General features: G+C 44.2%; 1 protein-coding gene across 1 annotated transcript; it reads right to left on the bottom strand.

The window, feature by feature from the left end:
• Positions 1 to 665: 665 nt before the first annotated feature.
• On the bottom strand, positions 666 to 26732 carry LOC121874334 (GATA-binding factor 3-like). Its single transcript, XM_042378456.1, has 6 exons — positions 26628 to 26732; positions 24966 to 25086; positions 14237 to 14944; positions 10701 to 10846; positions 10004 to 10129; positions 666 to 1425 (listed from the first exon to the last, which is right to left on the bottom strand). Exons 2-6 carry the CDS (start codon positions 25084 to 25086, stop codon positions 1078 to 1080), a joined length of 1449 nt encoding a protein of 482 aa, XP_042234390.1. The 5' UTR covers positions 26628 to 26732; the 3' UTR covers positions 666 to 1077.

Genomic DNA, 26732 nt, shown 5'->3' with positions numbered 1-26732 from the left:
GGGTGGGGGGAGGGACAAGAAAGGATTCTCCCTACCATGAAAAGGAAGGTAGTGTTTCCTGTTTGTGGTGTGTGTGGGTGCGGTGGTGGTGTGTGGGTGCGGTGGTGGTGTGTGGGTGCGGTGGTGGTGTGTGGGTTGCTGGGGTGGTGGTGTGTGATTGTGGTGGGTGTGAGTGCGGTGGTGGTGGTGTGTGGATGCGGTGGTGGTGGTGTGTGGGTGCGGAGGTGGTGTCTGTGCGGAGGTGGTGTCTGGGTGCGGTGGTGGTGTCTGGGTGCGGTGGTGGTGGTGTGTGATTGCGGTGGTGGTGGTGTGTGGGTGCGGTGGTGGTGTGTGGGTTGCTGTGGTGGTGGTGTGTGATTGCGGTGGTGGTGGTGTGTGATTGCGGTGGTGGTGGTGTGTGGGTGCGGTGATGGTGTGTGGGTTGCTGTGGTGGTGGTGTGTGATGGATGCGGTGGTGGTGGTGTGTGATTGCGGTGGTGGTGGTGTGTGGATGTTGTTGTAGAGCTGTGGTGTGTGTGTGTGTGTGTGTGCGTGTGCGTGTGCGTGGCATCAGAGATGTGGTAGTGGTGATGAAGGGGTTTGTGATCCGCTGTGGTGTGGTGAGGCAACTGTGGTGGTGAGTTGCACGAGTGTGGTCACAGGCACCGGGCTAAATAACACAAGTATTCTCAAAAGGTTCTCTTTATTTGTATCACATAATTACATTTATCAATATTACAATATGCAATATGATGCTCAACTTAACATTAAGGACAAGAAAATGATGATGCATTAAATAGTCTCTATGTGATCTATGGTACACTATATACACTGTACACACACACTGGTCGCTCGCCAACATAACAGCTGCTACTACAGTTTCTCCTGATGCTTCAGCTGTCTCTTCCTCATCTCCTACTGCTGCTACCTTCACTGCGGCTGCTGTAGATACTTCTGCTGCAACAGCTACAGGCGCTCCTTTGTACACTGTGCGGGCGGGTGCCCAAAAGTTACCCGTTGTGGGCATTATCCAATGGGGTGTCGGGCTCTATGGGTAAGAACCTTCTTCCCCATTGGGCGTCTTTTTAGGGCGGGGTCTTACGCGGCCACGGTGCAGAAGCCCGAACTGAAGCCGAGGGAGGCGGCAGAGGCGGAGGACAGGCCCAGGCTTCCGAGGCCTCCCGACATGGCCGACATGCCGTGCACGGGCGGTCCCGACATGAAGCCTCCTGCCATAGATGAGCCGTGCATCTGGCCGCCGTACATGTAGTGCGACATGGAGCCGAACCCAGAGCCTCCAGTCCCGAAACCGCCGAAGCCGCTCTTGTCCAGAGGCTTCAACATGTCCGGGAAGCCCAGCATACCCTTCTTTTTCTTCGATTTCTGGCTCAGTTTGCGGTTGCGGGTCTGGATACCTTCCTTCTTCATGGATAGCGGCCGTGCAACCTGCGGGAGAGAGAAAAGGTGCTGGTTAATTATCGTAGTTCATATACGGTCACAACTGAACCCTTCAACATTGATTTCGGGAAAAAATAATACATTCTTAAAGTACTTCTACAGTACATATCTATCAGTGTGTAAGAAGCAGTGAGCCCGCCTCTCTGTATCACCTTACTGTATTTGGCATAATCATGAAGCTATCCATTAGACCTGAATAAAGTGCTTGGAAAATGAATGTATAAATAGTGTGGTGTAGTGAGTGTAGAGAGTGCGTGGACATGTGGGCGTGTGTGGGCGGCGCGGGCGTGCGAGGTCAAGGCAGGATCCTCCATCAGTGTCAGGTTAGCAGCCGTGGGGCGCCGCACTTGTCCCCGCTGCCTGGCTGGCCACGCTCCGCGGCCCCCCGCCCACACCTTACGTCAAGATTAACTTTGAGGCAGCACCCACGTCCAAGCCAATCCCGCCCTTGCTAACGCCCGCTACAAGGCCCACAGCCCCGACTCTCCTGCCCCAGCGGGTTACCATACAGGCGTCAGGTAGAAGTGGGCATCATTTGAGCGTATTGTGGTGGTGTGTGTCAGGGTGGGCACCCTACGGCGGGGTCGCAGCCCCCCCGGGGAGGTCCTATTGTGGTCTGCGGGACCCCCCACCAGTGACCACCCCCCCACTTCCACGCCCACACGCACCTGAGCAGCTACCTGTGCCCCGCTCGCCTGCCCACGCCCGCGTCCCACCCACGGACCGCAAAGTCTAATTTACCCACACAAGAGCAGCATATCATTTCTCACACCAAGATTACCGCAGAACGGCCGAGGAAGACGTCACGACTGGACTGTTAGTTACCAGGCTACCGGCAAGCCTTCACTGAGAGCTGGGCGGCCGGCGAGAGGAACATAGAGAAAAAATATCAAGCGATAAAGGATATAAACAAACAGAAAAACACAAAACAAACGAGACACGCCAAGTAAAACAAAAGGAACGGAAGGGACAACAAACGATTACCCAAGACCACAAGCTAAAGAGAAAAGGCTAGGTGGCGGCCGCATCATCATCATCGACGCCCAACACGAAAACGAAGTCACCCAAGACGACCCTCTTCCCTGAACCTCCTTGAGAGGAAAATCGAACAGGTACGTTAATTAGCCTAGGTAGCCGCACGGGGCATTGAGTTCGGTAGAGCTTTTTGGTCTGTGGGGAGGGAGGGAGAGAGGGAGAGGGATGGGGCAGGTATTGTGCGGGCGTGAGGCGGTGGACGGGGATTGTATTGACCTGTCTACGTCTGTCTGTCAGCTTTACGATCCACCACACCCTAGTTTTGTCACCCGCCATTCTCGCCGTCCGTTCGGCTCGCTTCCACTTGGGTGAACTCCCTTTGTGGGTCGTGGGCCCGAGTCAAAATGAGTCGTTACTTCGCCGCTAATCTCCTCCCAGTGGGGTTAAGTGGAGGGTAGGGGAGGGAAGAGAGAGAGGGTAGGGGAGAGAGAGAAGGGGTAATTTTATGGGAAAGGGGGAAATAGGACGGTGGGAAGGGGTAATGGTGCTATGTGGAAGGGGAAATCTGAAGGTGGGAAGGGGGGAGACGATGACGTATAAGTAAAAGGGAAAGCTAGGGGAAGGAAGGGTAGTTCCACGAGAAAGAAAAATATAAGGAGGGAAAGTGTAAGTTAAAGAACATAGAAACAATTAAGAGAACGATCGTGTAGGAGACAGGTGTTAGTCTACGAAAGACTAATTAAAAATAAGTCACGTATTTAAAAAAACCAAGAATAAAAAATGCAGAAATAAGTAAATATATATACAAAATCATTATAAAAGATATCAATGAACTCGATCATCCCTGTAACATCTATTTGTTAAAGAATTTGTGTTGCCTTATCTCTATCTCTCGTCTCAATAATATCATCCACCAACAGCAGTAACGTCAAGAGACCGCTGGTCCCCCAAAAAACGAATGTTCGCCGTCATTCCTAGAAGACTCTTTAATTGTAAAAAAAAATCTTGACTTGAAAAGAATTCCAATTATATAAAAAAATCACACACACACACACACACACACACACACACTAAGGAGCACTTGTCTTAGAAAAACTGAAGGCAAAAAAATCTCACGAGTTTAAGATAGATGCTAATCGGCGAGCGCTCAAAATTAAACATGGACCAAAATAATTCTCAGTAACTTTACAGATAAAAATTAGTACATCTAAATACTAGCTACTGTGAATCACAAAGAATTTTTTTTTTACAAAATGTCCCATGTCGGTGAGGAGTCTAAAGAGCGCGCTAGAATGCATCCTGCTTCTCCCTCATTTTCTTTGATCAGTCTTGTGGCTAATTAGGAGTGGAGGCCTGAAAGGCCAGCGAAGAATGCAGGTGGGAGATGCTTCGATAAAGAGGAGAGATAAGAGAGGGACGAGTGAGTGAGGGACGTGACTAATATGAATCTCGGTGGCGAGAAATTATATTAGGTGGGGTGAGGTTGTCCAGAGGGCGTGGGGTTAGGGAAAGAAGGGAGGGAGGCCTCGGGGCTCTTAACAAGTAAGTTTATATATTTGTATTTTTCTCTACCTCCAAATGTGGTGATAATAATTTCAGCATCATTATACCAAACATATTAACTAAACGATCCTGGTGGCTCGACTGTTAAACAAATTGCTCCAACTTAATTTATGGCGTGAAGACATTTTTTGAATGTCAAACGCCGGGGGAAAAAACCTTTATTACGTTGCTTTTTTACCCGTCCACTACCGCACCATCTCAATGCAAAAGAGACAGACCGTGAGCCATTACGATTTTTTCGGAGGAATTTCGTGCGCCATTACGAGTGGGCAGGAGAGAGGAGTCTTAACAGAAAACGGAGGTTGAACCGAGGCGGGCGGACAAAAAGGTGTACAGGAAGCGGGTATCAGATCATCCGTGCATAATGTGTGTCTCTCTCTGAGCAAACAAGCCTTGCCAACCATCACCACCACTAACCTCCTCCACACACACTTTAATTATTTACTTCTCTACTTCACTCATGGGGAAAAAATGTGACGTGTAAAACAAACAAACACACACACACACACAAATGAATGACTCCTGTACTCGTATTTTGGTTCCCGGTAATGGAGGATTTTTTCAAGGTATTTTCTTGTCTTTTCTGCACTGCGTCGTTATCAAGGCTCGTCGACTGGCATAAGGTCTGCTCGGCATCCGGACGACACGAGCACTACAGCAGGAAATAAGAAGATAAACAAGATAAAAAGATAAAAGGCAAGACGCAAGCCTTCCCCAACTTCAACCGAGCCGACGTCAGGGCGAGATGGATTGTCCGATTTCCTCAACTTTTCCCACAGTGGTAATTATCCAATTGTAATAAACCCAAACTTCACATAAAATGACCAGCAGAATATCTTCTTCGCTCATAAACAACTCTGTTTGAAGTCTTTTATACTGCCATAAACTAGAAAGTTCAAGATCAGCTACAACGGTGGAGCCTAAGTCTTAGCCGTGGGAGTGGATGTGGAGACAAGACCGTGGCGCCAGGGCGGTGCGGCCGTCGCCAGACTTACCAGAAGCATGACGGGGTAGGTACGTCCCCCAGTGATGCCACAACTAGTTATACTTCCTCACCATACACTGTACTTCCTTTTTCACACGCTACTAATTGAGATATTCTCCAAATCCTCCGGTCATCTCGGTCTACGTTTTATATTTACAGTAATATGATACACTGTCGCCTCTTGACAAGATCCTGGTTCAACGTGTCATTAGCAAGTGTTATAAGCGGACACATTTTCCCTCGGGAAGGGTTCACGAGGCTCTGGTAACAGTGCAGGCACGTAAATCTCTACGTCCCAGATATTTTCAGGAACGACGTCACTTTGACGGAGATTTTTGAGGAGAGAGAGAGACGCCTACGGAAGCTGCTAGGCCCGGATGTGACGCCATAGGGAAGGGGGGGGGGGGAGTCATTGTTGGTATACACAGTATATATCCCCCTTGTATATAATCAGCATTTGAACTAGCCATAATTTTTAGTTTAGGCTGACAATTAATTATGAATTACAAAATATTAAGTGCTTACTGTGTCCCTCGACTAATCATCTGATCAAATGTAAGCAAAGTATAAAATAACTGAATCGACGTAAACACATTAGTGAATGGAGTGTAAACACTGGGGCGTGTTTCTGACGCCACTGTGACCGCCTGGGTTGACCTAGGGCACGCTCTGGGGTCACAGCCAGGTCACGGTGGGGGTATCGCGTGCCGCGGTCATGTGACGAGGAGCGACGCGCGGCGGGAGACCATAAGCCTACCCTTACCACCTCACGGAGATGGGTTAGGAGAGCTTTATCTCCTCCTGGGGGTTATCCTTCCCTTGTAATAGATACTGATTTGTCTACAAATCTCCGACACATGTGGATGTCTAAAACTAACATTAAGATAACGATTAGAGTGATATTACTGGATTAAAATGGATGAGTTATCAGGGTTGACGCGCGGCTCCTCGACCACCCTGAAAATAAAGAACCCGCGAGAAACCTTAGAAGTAAACAAAAGAGCCGACGTGCTAGGCGGTTCGTCCGGACAAGCTTGTTCGGCGCGTTTTCTTTTCAAACTAGCCAAACATTTACATGACTCGCGGTAAGGGCCACTCCAGCTTTTAAGTGAGTCTACTGGTAGTTGATGGGAAAGGAGGAGGGGGGGGTGACGGGAATAATTGATAGGCTTGGAAGGGGAAAGACGGATATTGGCAAAAATTCTGTTTTTGGTACACTACGACAATCACCTGGATTTTATAATTCAGAATAAAAAAAAATCATTATTGCACAAGAATAGTTTATAAACTTGAAACTCTTTCCATTTTCACATAAAAAATGTAAATCTATCAGAATTATATAGAAGGGTGAATTTAAAAATTGGTATAAGATGAGGCGAGGGGAAGAAGACAAGCATGAGTAATATCGAGTTTCAGGGCCGGCGCCACCACTTCTGCCGCTCCACCCCGCCGCCCGCCCGCATTTTTTTCGGCGTTTTAGTTTCCCCTTTGAAGTCTAGCCTGGCATTTTTTGTTCCCTCACTTTACCGCGTTTATTTTTCACCTGTGATGTATGAGAACAATTGATGATAAATGTAGCAGAAAAACTGTAATAAAAGAAAACAACTGTATAATTACATTCAAGTTCCCATTTTCATCCGACCATATCGAGGAATTCAAGGCATAAACAAGATAGAAAAAAAAGTGACCCACAAAAACGTTTCTACATTTCCAGGTTCAGTCATACCCGTGACTCCTGCTCGTAACCCGAAGCTGAAAATGAGGGGTTTTGGCGATGATAATTACTAGAGAAAGAGGGGTAAAGACGGGGAAACGAAGGCACATTAGGAGAAAAGGGGAAACGCAGACGCCAGTGTTTTGCGGTCTGTCTCAGAGGGGAGAAAAATAATGAAAAAGTGAAATGGTTGGGAGGCCAGCCGTCCGGGCCACTTTACGGTGATTTAATATTTTGAAAACCGTAGAAACATTGTCTGAGGGAAAATATAAACCGTGGCAAATAAAAAAAAATATATTAAATTCAAGCTTCTAGGCGAGGGTATTGATCTTTGACAAGTAAGTTACGAGACGTAGAACGGAGGAGGTGAGCCAGGGCATCAGTCAGCTGGGGCGTCACCACAAACATGTGGACATCTCGCTAACACCCACTCCGACCCCTCACCCACAACCACCGCGACCAGAGATAACCAGAGAGGGTTAACAACAGCTGGGTAGTGACTGGAGACGACTTAGGAGCGACTCAGGATAACTAATACAACTCAAAGCTACCAAACACGTACAGTATGTTGAGCGGCTATGAATGACAGGAAGAGACATCTGCCAAACTCAATACTGACTCACAACAAGGACTTGCCATTTATATGAACACCTGTCAAAGAATTGCCAGAGTGACTACGAACAACACAAGGCAACTCAGGACGACTCAAAATCTATCAGGATAATAATTCAACGATTCTTAAGTACGCTCCTTAAATACTAAGACGACGCAGCTCTCATTCAATACAACCAAAAATCTACCAGATATACATCAAAGCTACCATGATTACCCCTAAAGACGACCCCACACCCACTGATGACTACCAGAAACAACCAGGACCTTACCAAGACCACCAGGACGACCCCACACCCACTCACGACGACCAGAAACAACAGGAACGCGTGTGTGTATGTAAGACGATGCCCTGACGATCGACGTGAGAGGTAAGTAAGTCTACCCACGGACAGATGTTTGACGGCAGACGCTATATTTTACATCGCTTTGGAATAATTACGCCCTACGCGACACCCGACCCTACCCGGGCAACTTGAGCCTTGTGGTAGGAGACTAGAGAGGCGGAAGTGTACTAGCCAGCGGCGGGAGTCACATGGAGGCTTCTGGTTTTCAAGGAACATGTGTTTGAAGGGCGGTGATATATCTTCCATTTCTTCTGAATAATTATGCAGCGGGTGTCGCTCCTGCCTGCAGGCGACATTGGCCCTAATGACGGTAGTCTATTGTGTCCAAAATGCACCAGGAAAATGAACCTCGCTCAGTGTCTTATGGTAGCAGAGAGTCATAATTTGCAATGCCGGGGCGATGACAGTCGTGAGCCACAATGCACCGAAGGTTTAGCTATGCACAGGCTGTCAATAATAAACCAGCACATAGTGACTAGTGGCAGAAGAGCCGGGGGGCGTGGCAAGCAGACATGACTCACTGCTCTGCACTGTGGGAGTCACAGGCAAGATGGTGGACTGTGTTGTGTACCCCGCCAGGTGGCCATTTCCACCTCCCCGTCCGTTCACGTACTGAGAGCAACAACTGACTTTTTGTTACAGGTGCTTCATTATTGACTACTTCTGTTTATTCATTGGGGGCTTTAGAATGTTCTATTTTAATATATCACATTTTTCTTCTAATTCACGCTCCTCTGGGTCCATAAAGCGGCCAGGTCAACTCTTTTTTTTTCTCAATTCTTAAAAAAAAAAAAAGTTTACTTCGTCAGGTAAGATGATAAACTTCCAAGCTAATTCACACTGTTTCTCGAACAAGTTTCCTCCACCTGTTCACCTTGAGAACAGGAGGACCCCCGGTGTGAGAGGTGATGCCGGGCCGTCTTCCCACAGCGCACACCCACACACTACCCTCCCCACCGAGAAGAAGAACTGCCCACATTAGCATCAGCCACGATCACCATAATTTGTCGACGAGGGTAAATATAGACGATCTCTCAAGATTTGTGGGCTGGCATTAAATCCCCAACACACACTCGGGATGATAGAGTCATAATCATCAGGCGTCAATAAAGCGGAAACTCCCCCCGTTAATGCCAGGTAAATCAAGCCGTCTTGACCCGTGGCAAAACATTCGCTGATTACTGGGACTCAGGCTCTGGGCTGCGGTCTCCACAGCGTCACACCAAAACACTGAGCTGTTATGATCATATTATCGTGTTATGACGGCCAGTGTACTTACACCCCTCACACAGGGGGCGGACGGGTTGGGGAGGGGGTGGAGGGAAAGGGGAGAGGAGGGAAAGGGGCGGTTGGGGGAAGGGGGGAAGGGGAAATGAGAAGGTAAGGGGGAAGGGGAAAGATATTGAGGTTCATAATGATTTATGAGGCCCAGCTGTGTTATGCAACAGAGTAATAGTGTTGTCAAAGTGACGCTTGTGTTTTTATGTCTACTCGTAGGGGGACACATTGTTTTTTTTTGGCGTGTTTTCCTTTCCTTGGTTATTTGTCCCGTTACATTTTCTCCGGTATTACGGTGAAGTATAATTCTTTTGCACACATACACACATACTATTGTGTCGAACCTTGAAGGGGTCAGCAACACGATACAACACTCCCTTACACAATAACTGCTCATTTACTGTATTTCTGTGTTTTTACTCCCGTTACTTTTCCGACTGAAGGTCATAAGATGTTTACGTGAATTAACATTAAACCGTTGAACTGAATTGTATACAGTATATAATTTCCTCATGCCTTCCCTAATACAATGCTTAAGGGAGGTTTAATACGCTACCTCAGAAGTGTTGGTCGATCTTGTTGGGTATTCAAGTATATTAGCAGAGATAACACTAGCGGTATCAAGGCTTTGTCTATTCTATTTGATTTATCTTTCGTGGGAGATGAGAATCTTTCACGCGTTACTCTTACTGGATAGTTGACTAAGAGGTTGGTCAGAGATCAGATGTGTCCTGAATGAGTAAGTGGGGTAGAGGAGTCCCAGGATAGCCAGAGAGGGTGATGCAAAGTACTCGTGAACAACAGTATTAGGCAAAAGTGACGGCCACGGGCGTGCCTATGTAACAGGACAGACCTTTCTAAGTCTCTCTCTCTCTCTCTCTCTCTCTCTCTCTCTCTCTCTCTCTCCAACAGACTTCCAGACACTAGTTACGTCCGACATCTAACAACGAGATCCTCCCTCACATGAGTTAACTCGACACTTCCAGGGAACAACATCTAACAAGGGAGAAGAGTTACCAGGAGGGTCAGACGTTTGCGGAACCTCGTCACATAAAGACTCTGACATATAACACAGGAGAGGCCAAGACTTACGTTGTGCAGCTTGAAGTAGAGGCCGCAGGCGTTGCACACTGACTCTCCATTCTGGTTGCGTCGCCACAACGTCGTGGTTTGTGTCTTGCAGTTAACGCAAGATGTTCCCTCACGACGATTGGCGGACTGTAGGAAGAGATAAGCTGGTTAGAAAAAGGCGTAATGAGAGAGAGAGAGAGAGAGAGAGAGAGAGATTGTTCGATGAAGAAAAATTTCGTGATCAGAAAATTCAACAAATTATATATAAATACAACTGTTACTAAAAAGCTGTGAATCATATTAAGAATTTATATCAAGACTCAGTCACGTAAGAAATAATTCAGAGGAAGCAGCCTTGTTAAAAACATGACATCCATCAAAGACAAGGGTGAGTGCTGATAACCGGAGGGTGAGGCCGTAAACAAGACGAACAACCACGGGACAGAGTGTGTGTGTGTGTGAGGAGGGAGGAACTTGTGACCGATTTTAATACAGTTGTGACTAAATCATCCCTCGACGCCACTCAAAAATATGTGGACCAAACAAGGGTTGAGTTCCAGTGGCCCCGCCCCTCCCCTGGCTGTCCTGAGGTTAATCAATGGCAGTGGGAGCCGATGGACCGATAGGAAAGGCGGCCCATGATTCAGGGGATAAGGCATGATTGGGGGATAACACATGATTGGGGGAGATTAGACACATTTTATTTATTAGGACGTACCGTGCGCTGCTTGGGCTTGATGAGGGGTCGGTTCTGGCCGTTCATCTTGTAGTACAGGCCGCAGGCGTTGCACAAGTAGTGACCATTACCGTCGCGTCGCCACAACGGCGTCGACGTGGCGCCGCAGTTGACGCATTCACGGCCCTCTGTTAACAAGCAAGAAAGAACACACTAAGTTATTTAGCTCAGGAAACAGTTAAATAAATATCGGATAAATACTGTATGTATGTGTGTGTGTGTGTGTGTGTGTGTAGAAAAAAAATGGTTTCGAAATCATGTCAAATATTCATATTTTCTTCCCTGAATAAACACGCCTTTCTTTTTTATGAACGTCTCCGTTAAAAAGACTTGTTAGTAAAATAAATTATAAACACATCAAAGTTTAGGCACGACTTGTCCCGTTTTCTACACCAACAGAATAATTAACTATCAAAATTGCTAATAAAAATAAATTAACAATATATCCGCTACTTAAAATTAAGTTGTCCTTTTATCTGACCACGCCACGACCCCTCCCCGCCAGGACAGCATCACTCAGCCACACGCGGCCCACAGTGTTATTAACTACAGTGCGTGTGTGTCCCAGGGTGTCCACAAGTGATGTGGTGGTGTCCCGCGGTGTCCCAACAGCTGTAGCAGCAATAACACTACCACAACACACCCTAGACAAATAGCCCAGGGTGACCAGGAGGAGCCCATGACATTAAGTAATCATTTATTTCTAATTGTTAATTTTGTTTCCAAACAGAAAAAGATTAATTATCCTTCTAATTCTTGAGTAAATTAACAGCCAAATCTCTGGAGTCCCTTTAAGATCTCATTTACGGGAGATAGAACTGATATTAATGGCCCGACACAGGACCAGGTAATAGGATTAGACAGCCTCGAGGTAGCCGAACCCCGCAGGGACGCACGAGGGACGCAAACCACATGTAATAGGTCCCACAGGGTGTCTACTCATGCCCTCAGGGGGTGTAGGGGAAGAGGTGGTGGAGGGACGGGAGGGTGTAGCGGGGGGTGGAGGGAAGGGGTAGTGAGAGGTGGAGGGAGGATAATTGGGAGTGTTATTGAAGGGAGGGGAAGACTGGGTAGTAGAGGGCTCAGAGGCAGAGAAATGAAGGAAGAGGAACGGATAGTATAATGCATAAATGGAAGGGAGGAGGGTAAAGGATAGTGTAAAGAGGGGAGAGATCAAATAATTTACCCTAAATTTCAATTAGAGTGTGCAAGGTGTTATTAATGACGGGAGGCCGGGGTGGTAATTGGGGATAATCAGGTGTGAGTAGCTAGTTAATGAGGTGTTGAGGGACTGGAACGAATGTCGTGTTGGAGGGAGGGAGGGAGGGAGGGATAGAACGACTCTCCTATTAATTGGTGGGAGTGATTGTCGTGTTGTGAGGTTAAACGACTGGCGGGGGGGAGGAAGGTAGGGGGTGGGAGGAAGGGTGGAGAGAGAACCAAGGTTACGACAATAATGAAATGTATACCTGTCGTGTTGAGTGGTCGGTTGTACTCTAAAACTGGATAAAGAATACTCTACAGTCCTCTTATGGATTAAAACGACGGAATCAAATAAGACAAAAACATCATCCCAGCAAACAGAAGCGAACAGTGACAACAAACGAACGAACCTGTCTATTGTCAGTGTGTGTGTGTACCTCGCGTCGACCGCCCCTCCGTGTCCACAACAAACGCATCACAACCACCGGCTATTATTAACCTTACATATAACGACCAGGTCCTCATAACAACAATCACCCTAAAGAATGGATTACTGTCTCCATTATCGCTTAAGTGGATGTTATTTTTTCTGTAATGGGGTAATGGGTATCTGCCCGTACCTCCTCCCCTCCCCTAAGTAATTATTTGTAATGGTTATGTTATTGGGAATATTGTTTTCCTTTGACGCATGACATTGTTTTCCCCCGACGTGTTATAGTGGGTTAAGGGAGTTGTATAGTTATTACTATTATGGTTATGAAAATAATTTATAACTTATTATCATTGAAAATTTTATTACTATTATATTTAGTCCTAATAATATTTGTTGTTATTATTGAACTATTATTATTTATTTTATTATTAATCGTTATCAGCATCAATACTCTTATCATAGTTATTATTATTAATATCACTCAGTGTTATTTTATGGGTGAAAATATTCTTATAATTATTATTTATTTTTATTATTATTATGAATCTGTTTATTAATATTAGTGGGAGAATCTCATTGTTTATTTATTTTTTTGGCTATAATCCTCATTTATTTAACATTACTCCTGCTATTATCATTATCAAGAATATCACTCCAGTAGTTTTATCCTCATTAGTGTATCTCATAAAACCCTCATCATCATTAAGACTATGACAACAAAAATGATACGCTATGTCAGTAGGCGATAACATGGTGGCGAAGATGGATCATGGAAAAGCCTCAGACAAACATTAGACAACAGACCTTCAGTTATCCTGTTGGCAGACGAGTAACAACATCAAGTGGTTGTCTGTCCACTGTTATACGACCATGGTTAATGTTGGCGTCATTACCCTTTCCGTGCGCCTCCTCCCCCTCCCTCCCTCCCCGCTAGCCAAGTTTATTAAGCACTGGCGCGAATTCGGCGAACGGTGGCGTAAGGAAGTAAAATTAATGTTGTTTGTGGATGTTGAACACGCATTTGGCGGATGGAGGGAGGGGGAGGGAAAGGAGGGACTGGGAAAAGGAGGGGGTGAGGGAGGGAGGGGATAGTATTAGGGTTGAGTGTTTGTGCGTGGCTTGGTACGTGTGTGTGTGTGTGTGTGTGTGTGTGTGTGTGTGTTTAGTATGGAATGTTAGCGGTGCTTCTGCTGGACTGCTCGTGATTTAATTGGTTTAGGGGAGTGGTGAAGTGAGGAGGGGATGGCCTTATCACTACCAGAGTCAGTTAACGTAGGATAACAACGTCTGGTTGATTGAGGGATTTGTGGGAGAGTGGAGGGTGGAGAGCTGATCATCCGAATGACTATTTGAGATGGGAGGTTTAGGTGAAGTTTGTGAGTGGTGGAGACACGGAGGTCTGATTAAGTGAATGAGTGTGAAGTGAGTGCTTGATAAGTTGAGTGGGTGTGAAGTGAGTGATGGATAAACCGCTTGAGTGGGAAATGAGTGTTTAATTAGCTGAGTGAGTGCGAACTGAGTGCTAGGATTGGAAGTTGGATAAGATTAGTAGTGGAGATGGGAATTTGAATGGCTGGTTAGTTAAGTGATGGGGACACAAGTTTGACTGGGTAAATAGGAGACCCTTCTACAGGTGAGACGTCAGATATTCCTGCTATGAGACCCATCGATACATAATGCAGGACGCCTTACGATAGTCAATCTACATAAAAAATATTCCTTACGAAAGATTCTAGGAAAGACTCGATGCTGTATGTTTATGAAGACCCTACGAGAGATGTTGAGACTTCCTAGCCTCTACTATTACAGAGCTACAGTACTATGGAAAGACCCTTTACACAGACGCTCGTGCTGCTAAGAGATACAACGAACGTGTGCTTACCTGTGCTGGATCTCTTGGAGTTCTTGGACTTCTCGTGGGAGGGGGAGATGGCGGTGGCGGGGACGGTGGAGAAGGGCTTCGTGAACATGGAGGACATCCCCGACGAAGGATAGAAGCCTGAGTATCCCGTGTGTGCGGCGAAGTCCATGGAAGAATGGGTGTGGTAGCCCGGGTAACCTGTGGGGTGGGCGGTGGGGTGGGTGGGAGAGAGGGAGAGTGAGGGCTTGGAGGCGAAGGAACTGAAGACGGGCGTGTAGGCGGAATCGGACTTGATGTCGCTAACGCCGCCTCCGCCGCCGCCCCCTGGCGAGGCTGTCACTCGGTCTGGGGTCATGCGTGCAGCAGATGTGTCTTGCTGTGGCTGTTGCTGTGGGATGGGGCTGGTGCTCATGGGCTGGTCCTGGGGCTGTGGCTGTTGTGGTGGGGGAGGTGGTGGTGGTGCCTGCTGGGTGTTGGCTGCTGTGGGGGTCTCCTCTGGCGGTGTGGGTGGGTACCCATATCCGACGTACCCCTGGGTAGGCTGGTGGGTCTGGTGGGCGGGTGTGGGCGTGGGTTGGTAGGTCTTGGCGAAGGGCGTGTGCCAGGAAGAGGCGGGTGTATTGTAGGCGGAGGGGGCAGCGGCGGCCATCTTGTCAGCGCCCAGCCAGGAGTGGAGGGGGGTGGGGAAGTGGGGGTGCGAGCGGTACATCCCCCCCTGGGCGAAGCGACCTGCGGAGGAAACAAAAATATACATTATTTTTTTTTTACTTTCAAATTCCCTTCACTACTGCACATACACTTACCCTTAATGAATATACACACATGTTCTTTCATCACCAGCATTAAGTAATATATCCTTAGCGTTCAGTTGTAATCAATCAAAATTCACATCACCAATACTACAACCAACGAAATATAACATACGACACTATAACCTCGGTACAACATTCACTATGTAACGTCACACAAACAATCACAACCTTCCTAGATCGACCGTGACACACTCAAATATAATAAATAATAATAATAATGTTTTCCCGGAAGAGAAAAAAACACACACAGGAAAACATGTTAATCCCTGACCCGCCCAAACCTCGCGCGAGCCTCACAGTAAGGACCACAGACATCTGGATTACACAAGCGACTCTCCCCTCAATGTTTCTTTCTCTGCGGCTCCTGAGCAATTTCACAAAGAATGGAGGTTGACAGTCAATTGACGGGTTGAGTGGCAGGTGGGTGGCAGTGGTGTGAAGTGTGAGTGTGGGCCTCGGCGGTTGGGTGGTTAGTGGTCTTATTGTCTGGTACTGTTTGGAAGCGCGTGGTTAGTTGGGTGGCGATGGGGGGTCTGTGTGTGTGTTGGTGGGTGGGTGGGTGTGTGTGTGTGCTTTCTCTTGTTGGGACCTCTCCAAGTTTTCCTTGTAATCGATGCCATTGTTTGTCTGGGTGTCGGGGAGGGAAGGTTGGGGGACAAGGAAGGAAGGGGGTGAAAAGGAAACTGGGAAAAGGAAGGGGAGAGAGGGGGGGAAGAGGAGGGGGAGAAGGCTATGTTTTTTTTGCGGGTTGTTTTCTTTGTGTGGTGTGAAAGGAAAGTCAAAGACCGGCCTTCCGGACTTCCTTCACTTTTAGGAAGTCAGTTTTGTAACAATCCGAATGGAAACGAAGGGATATGAATAAAAAAAATGAAGATAAAAAATGAGAGAGCGAGAGAGAGAGAGAGAGAGAGAGAGAGAGAGCGAGAGAGCATCTTCAGCTCCACATCTTCAGGCAGCCTCCCTGGCCTCACGTGCCGGGTGAGGCCAAACGAGGGTGCTAATGCGTGGGCACTGATGGCAGGTCATTATAGGGGCGCGGGAGTTACGGATGGACGCCCTTACAAGTGATTGGTGCCTCCCACGTGACCCCGAGGCCCGCCGAGGTATTAGTTCTTCCTTGAACACTCATCCCGTCGACTCCAGAGTACCTTCCCCTTGCTGCCTCTCGAGTCTCTACTGTATTTATCAAACATTTACGTCATAATATACGGTCGTTCTGGCTGCCTCGTGCTGCTTTTAGAAGGTGATTTGGTAATGGATATTCGTTATTATACTTAGTGAGAGAAGCGTGACCCGTTCTCCCTCCTACATCGTGTTCCTGTTGGCTCTTCTGACTCGTAATTATCAAATATTTATAACATAATGTATTATTTCATTGGCTTAAATATATCGTTTTAGAAAGATACTTCAAGACGCGTATTCGTGAATTATCCTCAGAAACAGAAGCGCCAAGAAGCGTCATCCTTCCTCCCCTCCCCAGCAAGAGTAGTGTGGGAAAGGCCGCAAAACCACAAGTCTTGGTCCCAGCCGCTCTTGAAGACGCCCAGCTCAAAGAATGACCGCTCCAACCCAAAACATCCGCGAAACATTTATTTCCCTCAGACACATTTACTTTTTCCAAGAGGGGGAGCTCAGCTGAGGGTAATGGGGAATGACAGTTAACATCTGTATTTGGCAATGACTGTGGTGGGAGGCTTTCAGAGTTAATAGGTCTAAGTTGAAGTTATGGCTCGCCAACCCTCGGGCGACGCCCACCCCGAGGCAGAAATGGCCTGAGAACTTTTTCTTTCTTGTTCGACCCTTCCGCAAACATCTATTTTCTCAAGAGTGTCTACTGCATCGCCCTTAACTGAAAACATTATTGTTTACTGTTGAAAAAGTAGTTCCTTCAAAATATGTTAAAAAAAAACAATGGGTAAGAGAGCCGCGACCAAATTAATAACACCCAGAAAAGGCCACACGAATTAGATAAAATAACAAACACATTATATAAAGTAATAGACGAAATATCGTCGGTAAACAACATCGCTCCGACAAAAAAAAAGCATAACAAAAGAGGGTCTAATCCCCTGTTTCGGCTCCAATCCCCTCAGACTGTGGGAGCACTCAGGACCTAATACGACAACAATGAAGCCGCCGCACCACCACATTCTTACAGCCAACACGATTTGATTTTATGACAATCCCGAGAAACCCGAGTGTGAGGAGGACGTCGAAGGTGATGGTGTCGCAGTGGGGCCTGTCTCCTCCTCCTCCTCCTCCTCCTCCTTTGTCGACTTTTTCTACTTTCCTTTCGTCTTTTTTTTTATTCTATGCATATTTATTTCTACGTCTTCGTCTATTTCTTCGTTTCATTATCTCCTCTTTAATCATTTTCTTTATCAATTTCATATTTTTTACCCATCTCTTATGACTCTAATTTTCCTTATCTCCTGTTTTTTCTTACTGTTTTTTTTATCTAATTTTCCCTCATTTCATTCACTTACGACTTTCTGATCTTCCTCTATGCTGTCTTTTAACCCATTCTTCATCACTCCCTTCACTGAACATCGCACTACAATGAATAAGACAAAACACCGTCCCACTGAGCCACTCAAATCAACACCCCCAAAAAACAACTATAGCATTATCTTCATTGCGTCAGTAGCTCTATACCCCAACTCGGCCACTGACTGATTGACTCACTCACTCGCTGACGGGGAAAAAACTGGTCACTAACGGAGAAATCATGTATACGAGTGACTTGTACTTGTTTTCTATACGAGTTTGTGCTGGATTCTTAAATGACGAAAATATTTGAGAAATTTATTTGAATGAGTAAATGATAATGTATTGAACGGAACTTAACGGGAAATGGGTTGATGGTAGAGTGAGCATAAATGTCAATAGAAAACGAATTAATAGCGGAGCATAAGTGTCTATAGAAAACGAGTTATTAAGGGAGCATAAGTGTCAATAGAAAACGAATTAATAGAGGAGCATAAGCGTGTATAGAAATGAGTTAATAGCGGAGGATAAGTGTGTATAGAAATGAGTTAATAGCAGAGCATAAGTGGCTATAGAAAACGAATGAATGGGAATAAAAATCTATTAAAAAAGAGATTATGGTGGATCAGACCAATATCTATAGAAACGGGCTAATGGCGATATAGACACAGGTTTTCACAGCTTCTACACAGTGCTTACATTCCTCCTCTTCATTGCTCGTAGATTATCATAAAAAGCTACAGTGAGGAGGTGGCTGGCCTCGGGTGTGGAGCTTCTCTCTACTGACGGAGTTTATTACCACCAAATTCTACGCTTAAACCCACTCGTAAAACACCCCATTCTCTCTCTCTCTCTTCCTCCCTTTCAGTCTTTCTTTTTCTCTCACGGTCTCTCAATATCTTGTGCCCACATTCTTTCCTTCCTTCTTACTCCTCAATTTTTTCTTCTCCCTCACCATCTCTTTCACACCACCGTTCTCTCGTGTTTACCCCAGCGAATAGGATGTCCCTCTCGCTTTCATTCCCTTGCTCGACCTCCACGTCGCTTTCTCTCTCCCTTAGGTAAGATGCTTATAACACCGTCTCTTCGTGTTTACCTCCCCAGCTGCTAGGTAAGAGCCTCAGTCCCAACCTGGCCTCCAGGCTTAAGGCTTTCTGTGGATAAAAGCCGAGGGAACTTGTAGCCAAGACCGCCAATACATCAGATCCTGCTGTCCGCCGCGGATGCCACAGTGTTTCGCTCCGTTTCGTCCACGAGACAAATTGAATTTACAAGGAAAACTGAAGACGAATGGTCATTTTGGGACAACAATGGCGTAGGGGCGTGGTGCCTCAGGTAGGGACTATTACAGGTGACTGAGAAATTAATTTATTTGCTACTACAGCCGTTCTACCTGTGTCGTACAGCGGGTCTCGTTCTGGCCACACCTGCGGACAGCCTCGTTAGCGACGCCAGGTGACCTTTGACACAGTCCCCGCCAGGTATGTGATTACCGTGATTGTCGCTCAATGGTACCATACAGCGCCCAGTCTCGGCCGCCGCGCTGAGCGACACAGTTACATTTCTCGTATTAAGACAGACATTCTCTAAAATATTATTACTTATACGTTTATGAAAGTGGCTCTAGATTTACAGGACTATAATGTAGTACTCATATAGTGAAGTTCACACCTTCTCATGACGATAATTAAACTTAAACTGTTTACTCCGAAATATCTGGGCCGTAGCGTCGCTCGTTACCATGAACACAAACAATATTCCGCAGCCATACTTGCCGCTCCTTCATTTCTCCAGCCCTTTACGACCTAGTCACCTGACCCTACATGAAGCCTTCCATTCCTCCAGCCCCACGCCCTCCCGTGATCCATCAGGAGGAGGGGCCCAGGGTGTTGCTGAGGGCGGTGGCAGCTCGGGATACGCAGGTACTCCCACCACGGCCCTGGGTGCCCGGCTCTCTCTCTTATACCCGGTCGAGTAGCCTTGTACACGAGTATCCCTTTACCCAAGAGGCCTCTACCTGGCAGCCCGATGTTACCCCAGTGTTAGTTTACTCTATCTTACATTTTGCTCATTAAGAAAAATTACCGTGATGTTGCTCAAAAGTTACGAGTATCCGGAACAAGTAAAAAATGGCAGCAGGTTTTGCGTAAAGCCACTATGACGCAAATATAATAATTATAAACAAAAGAAAAAATAATATACATTTCTTCCAATATATCAAGTTACCGTTCTCTAATAAGTATTTTGTTATATTTGTTAAAGAACTGATACTTTTTTCGAAGTTGATTAAGATATATCTATGTAATAATATAAAAGTCGGTGTCTGATGACGGAACAGTCAGTATAAACACGACAGTCAGAGAGAAACATTGTCTTGTCTAATATTCACATGGCGACCAACGTCTCCACACACCCACACCGGCCCAAATAATATGATTGTATCTAATTAATTTTAATAATTAATTTACGTCAGACAACAAAATATAGAATTAACAAACCAGAATTATTTCAAGTAAAAGGTGAGGAATTGTGTATATATTTTTTTGGAGGTCAGTTAATTTTATGAATAATATCTCATGTGTTTGTTATACTCTTAAAACACAAAAGATTATAATATACTGGAGTTGAGAATCAAGACAAATAAGACATTGTGTTTTCTTGTTTTAAATTATTGGTGATTTATAATATTTTTTTCTTCATGAACGAATCAAAACATCTCAATGAAAAAAAAAATATTAATATGATAATAAAACTTGATGAATATCGTACATTAACAATAAATTTATCAGATATTAATAATAAAAATATAGCGATAAAAACGAGTAGATTTAATAACATCAGTAATAAGAATAGCAAAACAATTTGATGTATAAAAATAAATAAAATTTAATGAATGAAAAATAAACGGTAAACAAATTAGTAATAAAAGCAACATAAACTCGTTGTAAAAATAATATATAATAAGAAACTAATAACAAAATCAATAAAACGTAGATACAATAATATTATTTTACTAGATAAATAAATCAAGAAAAGTTAACAAAAACAGTAATAAAACGAATAAATAAAAGTATAAAATTATAAGTTTAAGCATTACAGTAAAAGCTCTATTAAACGAACTATATGGAGAGGAAGGTACGTTAGAGGGTTCGTTATATGATTACACGTAGAAAGAAATAATACCAACGATAAATTATAAAAAAATTGATAATAAAAGTTAATGTAAATAGCGAAAAAAATAATAAATATTACGATATATTATACGAACCATCCAGTTATGTCATCTACGATTATTTTGTTATTTTCTTCAATATTAAGAAAATAATAGAATTTACTAAAGAAAAAAACTCTAAGGTATATTTTTGAGCGATTATGAATTACAGCATAAAACGTTACTTCACGTTAATGGAATAGAGAGAAAATTATGAGCTAAGATTATGAGATGAATATCCATTAATTTTGAGTTACGATATAAATCCCTTAAGATGGAGAAATAAAAAAATCCAAGCACCAGTGAATTATAACTTATGAGGTAAATCCACATCTAAAAAAATCCTACGCAAAATTACCTATGAGTAACGAGGAGTTATGAGTAATGAGGAAAATCCCCCTAATGGGAAAAAAATAATCCCACTGATTTATGAATTAAAAAAAATAAAAATGAATCTCACGAATTAAAAAAAACTCCCTCAACTTCACAAAAAAAGAAATTGAGGGAAAATCCGATAAATCCCTCCCAACCGATATGATAAATTATAAACTACAAAACTTATGAATTATGAAAAGTTTCCTCCCTAAATCCCTTCCCCCCACCCCCCACCTACCTAACCTTTCCAGCAGATATCCCTGGAGCGACGAGGATTACTCAGGATTTACTGGTATCGCCGGCAGGAGTGAGATTAACTTGGGCCGAGTGTTTGCGGATTTACGTAACTTTTGGACCCCCGGGGGAGGGAATTATGGCCCCTATATGCGTTAGCAGCTGAGGAGGGTTTAGGCTGAGGGTCGTGGTATGGCCGGGAGGTGTACAGCAGATGACGTGTTCAAAATCATACATTAACTATATGTAAAAAAAAAAAATAAAGTGTATGTGTGTGTGTGTGTGTTAAGGTTTGTTTGTCGATATCTGTGTTTGTTTGCGAGTGTGAATGTAATTATGTTCAAAAGAATTAGAAGGAAAATAAGGAAAGGTAAAAAAAAATATAGATAAAAAAGGTGAATGAGAAGATATTATTGGTACTGTATGAAGGGGATATACAGTAATAGGAAAATAATAAAAAGTATCTTATAGTATAGATTAAAATACTCGTAGGAAACTATACATTAAATAATTATTGTTATGTTTGTTTATATTTCAGTTCAAATATACTTTTGCCACATGATGGTTGGTTCATTAGCCAGAAGCAGTATTATACCTTACTAGTTTTTGTGTAATTATAAGTTGAAATAATTGACTGAAGGAAATCCTTTCATTAAGTATCGGCAACATGTTATTTTGGTAATGGCTTTTCACATCTGGTTGTGATATTTATTTACACTTGTTGACAATGAAGGTGGAAGATGCTTGTAACTCTTTGTTGAGGTAAATATTATCAAGGGGGGGGGTGTTGTTTGTGGCAGCTATTGTTGACAAGCATAACTGTTACTTTATGTTGTTTGCAAGAGTTGTTTATTTTATCTACAAGTGACCTTTAAAAGATGTTTTGACATATGTTTAGATAATTGCTTACAATATACAGAGACACATGTTGATTTTATTATTTATATTGTGTGTGTGTGTGTGTGTGTGTGTGTGTGTGAGAGTGATTAGTTACTTATAGTTACGTTTTTGTCAATCCTTAACACTACCCACAAACCACCAAAGTAACATTGATCCCATTGTAATCCCCAAATCAATATATATATTAACATCCTTAATTCATACGCAGAAGACAACTGACTACACAACACAGCAGCAAAACATCCCCCGGGAGCAAGACAAACTTCCCACCATCACCCACCCTGCACCTCCATCCCTCTTAACGCTGCTTCATCCCTCGACATAGTTGCCCCTCGCCTCAATTACTTCCCCTCCCTCCTCTCTTCCTGGCGATATAACACGAGACAATTAATGCGTCATAATCGTCATAATCCGTGTGTGCGTGTGTGTGTGCGTGGGAGTATGGTGGTGGTGGTGGACCTGGTGTGACATATTGTAGTGGGTGGCGGTAGTGACGTTCGGGAGGCCGCGGGACGTCTTACGCTGCGCTGCCTTACAATTTACTGTGGCCTCGCTCTTGGTCCGTATGTCCTCTCCTCACGTTACACAGGTTTTTGTCTACCCATGAGAGAGAAAGAGAGAAAGAGGAGGAGAGAGAGAGAGAGAGAGAGAGAGTGTATGTGATGTCTCCTCCTACCGCTGTCACTGCCGCAGCTCCCACTAAAAACCTCACCAACAAGGACCTTGATCTTACTCCCACGGCGCCATCTACATTCGCTTACTCCAAACGCGAATGATATAATCCTACTATCTACAGCAGGTCACGCTACGGCCATCTACTTAAACCTTCCCTACTACTGCTACGTCTTAAAAGAACTTCCCGGTAATTTTCCTCCAACATGAAGCGCGTTAAAGCACTCCCATAACCCACAATAACAACCACCACAACAGCTGTTAAATGTCGGGTTGGTGAGTCGTCAAGCTTCCTGGGAGTTGTAATTAAGATGTATTTATGCTCGTGTTCATCATCGTCGTCATCATGATCCGTGTCCCGGCGTCAACACATGTCCCATCACACCATCCACCAAGAGAGAACAGATCTTGACAGCACAAGGGGTGACGTGTTGCAGGATAAGAGATGCCAGACAGCAGCTGTAACTATCCGGCTAACACTTGTTATGACCATAATTACACTGGTTGTCTTGGCATAATTACAATACTTTGGATGGCATAATTACGTTACTCTACACCGCATCCTTTTTTTTTTCTTCTGCGCGTTAGGTTGTTGTATAATCTGGAGTGTTTTAATACGTAATTTATATTTTCGGTAAATGAGAGACTTAGGAATTAATCACAACAACAGTATCCAAAGTTACGACACTTGCAGACGCCTGACACATTAACAAGGCCGCATAATGACGAACAGATGTTTACATAAGCTAAACACTTGTACCCATAATGAAAACTACCTGCGGCACATAACTACAATACTCTGGCCGCATAACTACAATACTTGCGGTCCATAAACGGCACAGTTGCGGCTAGTAATTGTCGCAGTGGGTCCCCAGCGTGCGGGCGGGCGGACGGGCGGACCAGAGCTCTTCCCGCCGCAGCTTGAGTGTGTGTGTGTGTGTGGAAGCGATTAAGTCCCTTTTTTTTTTACGTGACGGGACTAATTCGCCGCATTAATGTCCTTCTGTAATTATATGTTTGAATTAAGGAGCTCACTGTTGTCTCCTTGTGGGGTAGAGGGAGTGTGGGTGAGGGTGGGTGGCGGTGGGTTGGGGGAGGTTGTTGGGTGGTGGGGGAGGGAGGGCGGTGGGTTGGGGAGGTGGCTAAGGGGAGGCTGTCTAGGGGGTAATAAGCAGAAGGTTGTTTATATTAGCTTGTTTGGTACTCGTAATGTATTTCAAGATTTATAGATATATTATTTACGATATATCAAGCTGTGCTATACTCACCCAGAGACATAGAGTTAGGAGACATACACTATCTATTAGAAGCCGCACCCACCAGCCTTCACGCTCAATAAAAAAAAATATCTAATTCTTTCTTCGAATATTATCACAGGAAGGCGTGATTTAACAGTGAATAATAATAATAATAATAATAATAATAATAATAATAATAATAAATAAAATATGTATTATTAAGAAAAAAAAATAAATTTTATCCATTAAACTCAAATAGACACAAGATAGGTCCAAAGTGGAATAATAAAACAAGTCTCCAGAAATGATCTTGCGAGAAAGAGGTCATGGACTCCGCCGGGTGGTTAAGGTCTGTGATGGGAGCTGTTTTACCATACTGTACAACAATGGTCAAGGCAATATGGTTACATCACTGACCACGGATGAGGGGAAGTTTCTATAAAAATTGTATATATTGTAGTTCTGGATTTTTTTTTTACAGTGTATTGATGAAAATGCGTTTTGGTATTACAGTATAATAAACAGAGGTCCTATTGTGAAGGTTATGTTGGCGTTAATGAGGTAACAGAGGCGTGTGTTGTATGTGGAGGCTTAAGGGTTGGTGGCATCTCATGAAAAAAGAATTTTTTCATCCTTGTAAACATCAAATACATTCTAACTTCCCTACAACACTAATGTGATATTAACAAATGTTCTTCGTAAGTTTAATTTATTTTTTTACATTTACTCTTGTTGTAAGAGTTTGTTAAATTTATGTTTATCTTAAATATATATATAATAATGTCAATAACGGTGGGAGGTGAGGGGAAGCCATGACTCACCAGGGTTGGAGTAGGAGCAGTGTTGGGTGTTGGAGTAGAAGTCCTGCAGGGAAGACATGGGCGCATAGCCGGTGGGGTACTGGGCCTGTCCGCCCTCCACACCACTCCCGACTTCCATCATCTGTGGGCACACGCACAAGGGTCAATCACCAGGTCAATCAGGAGGTCACAGTATATAATATATCACCAATATATCTAGTCTAAAAAATGTCTGGACGGAGTGGGTCTTGTAGGTTGAAATATCCTTGTCAAAATATATATATGACAGACTCTACAATATATGAACGTATAAATTAGCTCTACTTTATGGCAACAACTGTGTTTAACTTAGTGTCTCATTTATCGAACAATTGGACAAAATCAAAATTTAATAATTTTATCATTTACAAAAATCTAAACTAAATCGTCATAATACACTATAGTCTCTGGGTTATAATCACAAGGAAGCGCCACGATGTCCCGCCTCCGACTTTCAAGCGCAAGTGACACAGTATTCTCTGAGTTCACAATCGGCCAATCCTATTCTCAGTGGGTTTATGTTATTTAAACTTACTGTTAGGTGCTACAGGTGATCCGAGGTGTTAGCGACGACCCTAACTACCAGGACCATGATACGCGTGTCCATCCTTCCTTGTTATATATCTATCGCGCATGTAAGCTTGGTGGCGAGCCCCGCACACCATATTAATACATCAACTTCTGTTTACTTGCTTTATCTCGACTTTCGGTTCAAACACCTTCAATCAGGTATAAATGATATAATTGAAATAAGAAAACTTTTGACTGAACAAAAGTGATTATTGATGCATCTGCGACGAGTATATATTGTGCAGCTTTTACTGGCGCCAGGACGTGTTGCGTCTACCTGTGAATTAATCCTACCCGGGCTGAGGCACATAAATAAAAAACAAACAATAGAGTGTAGGTCTACTGTCCTCCTCCCCGTCTTTACAGTAATATTTCACCCACATTGTCTTCAAAACAACGAAAATTATTAATATATATATACTTTTTTATATTCCAAACGAAACATGCCCATGATGAGCTTGGCAAATAATAATACAATAAATGACCATGAAATATGTAGAGCCAGGTTACTTCACTTACGCACCTACACTCACACTTGTGCTACATCCCAGTCCTGCTGATAATGTGGGGGAGCACAGCCCCGCCGGGAGCGTTAAAAGCGCAGGTGTTGTTGAATACCTGTGCGACAGCGGCCACTAGCGCGCCTCACCTGGACCGCTAATAGTTGTGGATGCTGCTCTTACTTATAGCGGATATTCTCTCGCCGAGATCAAATGACACAACCACGAGGTGTTGTCCCGGATATTGTCAATGTGGGTATTGATTTTTTTCTTTGTTTCCGGTTCATTAAATTTCGTGAAAATATTAAAAAAAAATATAGAATTGAATATTGAATTATGATGAACTTAGACGTTGTGGATGATATAGAGGCATACTAGCCGGGCCCAGCACACGTGTACTGGCAGGGATATACAAGTTGCTAAGCTCGAACATTAACCTGTTACTTACTGTACCCAAGACTCAGTTGCTACACCACCCACTGTATCCGACACACTCCTCAATAACACTATAAAACACTTAACGACACCATTTAACTTAAGTTCCACGGTGAACTGTCCGAGGAATGCTTTTTACCTTGATTCTTTCCCGATCAGAGCTAGGAAATACTATCAGGGAAAGGACACACAACGTTTCAATGTGCTCTATCCACTTGCAGATATTCAACTAACGTGGTCAGGG

Source organism: Homarus americanus, unplaced genomic scaffold (genome assembly GCF_018991925.1).
Source record: "Homarus americanus isolate GMGI-L3 unplaced genomic scaffold, GMGI_Hamer_2.0 scaffold17856, whole genome shotgun sequence".
Lineage (NCBI taxonomy): Eukaryota > Metazoa > Arthropoda > Malacostraca > Decapoda > Nephropidae > Homarus > Homarus americanus.
This window is presented reverse-complemented; position numbering and strand designations above follow the sequence as displayed.

What these genes read in the sequence shown, in the direction of transcription:
- LOC121874334 (XM_042378456.1), bottom strand. Translation starts at nt 25,086, where the DNA reads ATGATGGAAGTCGGGAGTGGTGTGGAGGGCGGACAGGCCCAGTACCCC. An exon ending in CTGCTCCTACTCCAACCCTG is followed by an intron (nt 14,945 to 24,965) that starts GTGAGTCATGGC and finishes TTTCCTCCGCAG; the next exon opens with GTCGCTTCGCCCAGGGGGGG. An exon ending in CTCCAAGAGATCCAGCACAG is followed by an intron (nt 10,847 to 14,236) that starts GTAAGCACACGT and finishes GCTTGTTAACAG; the next exon opens with AGGGCCGTGAATGCGTCAAC.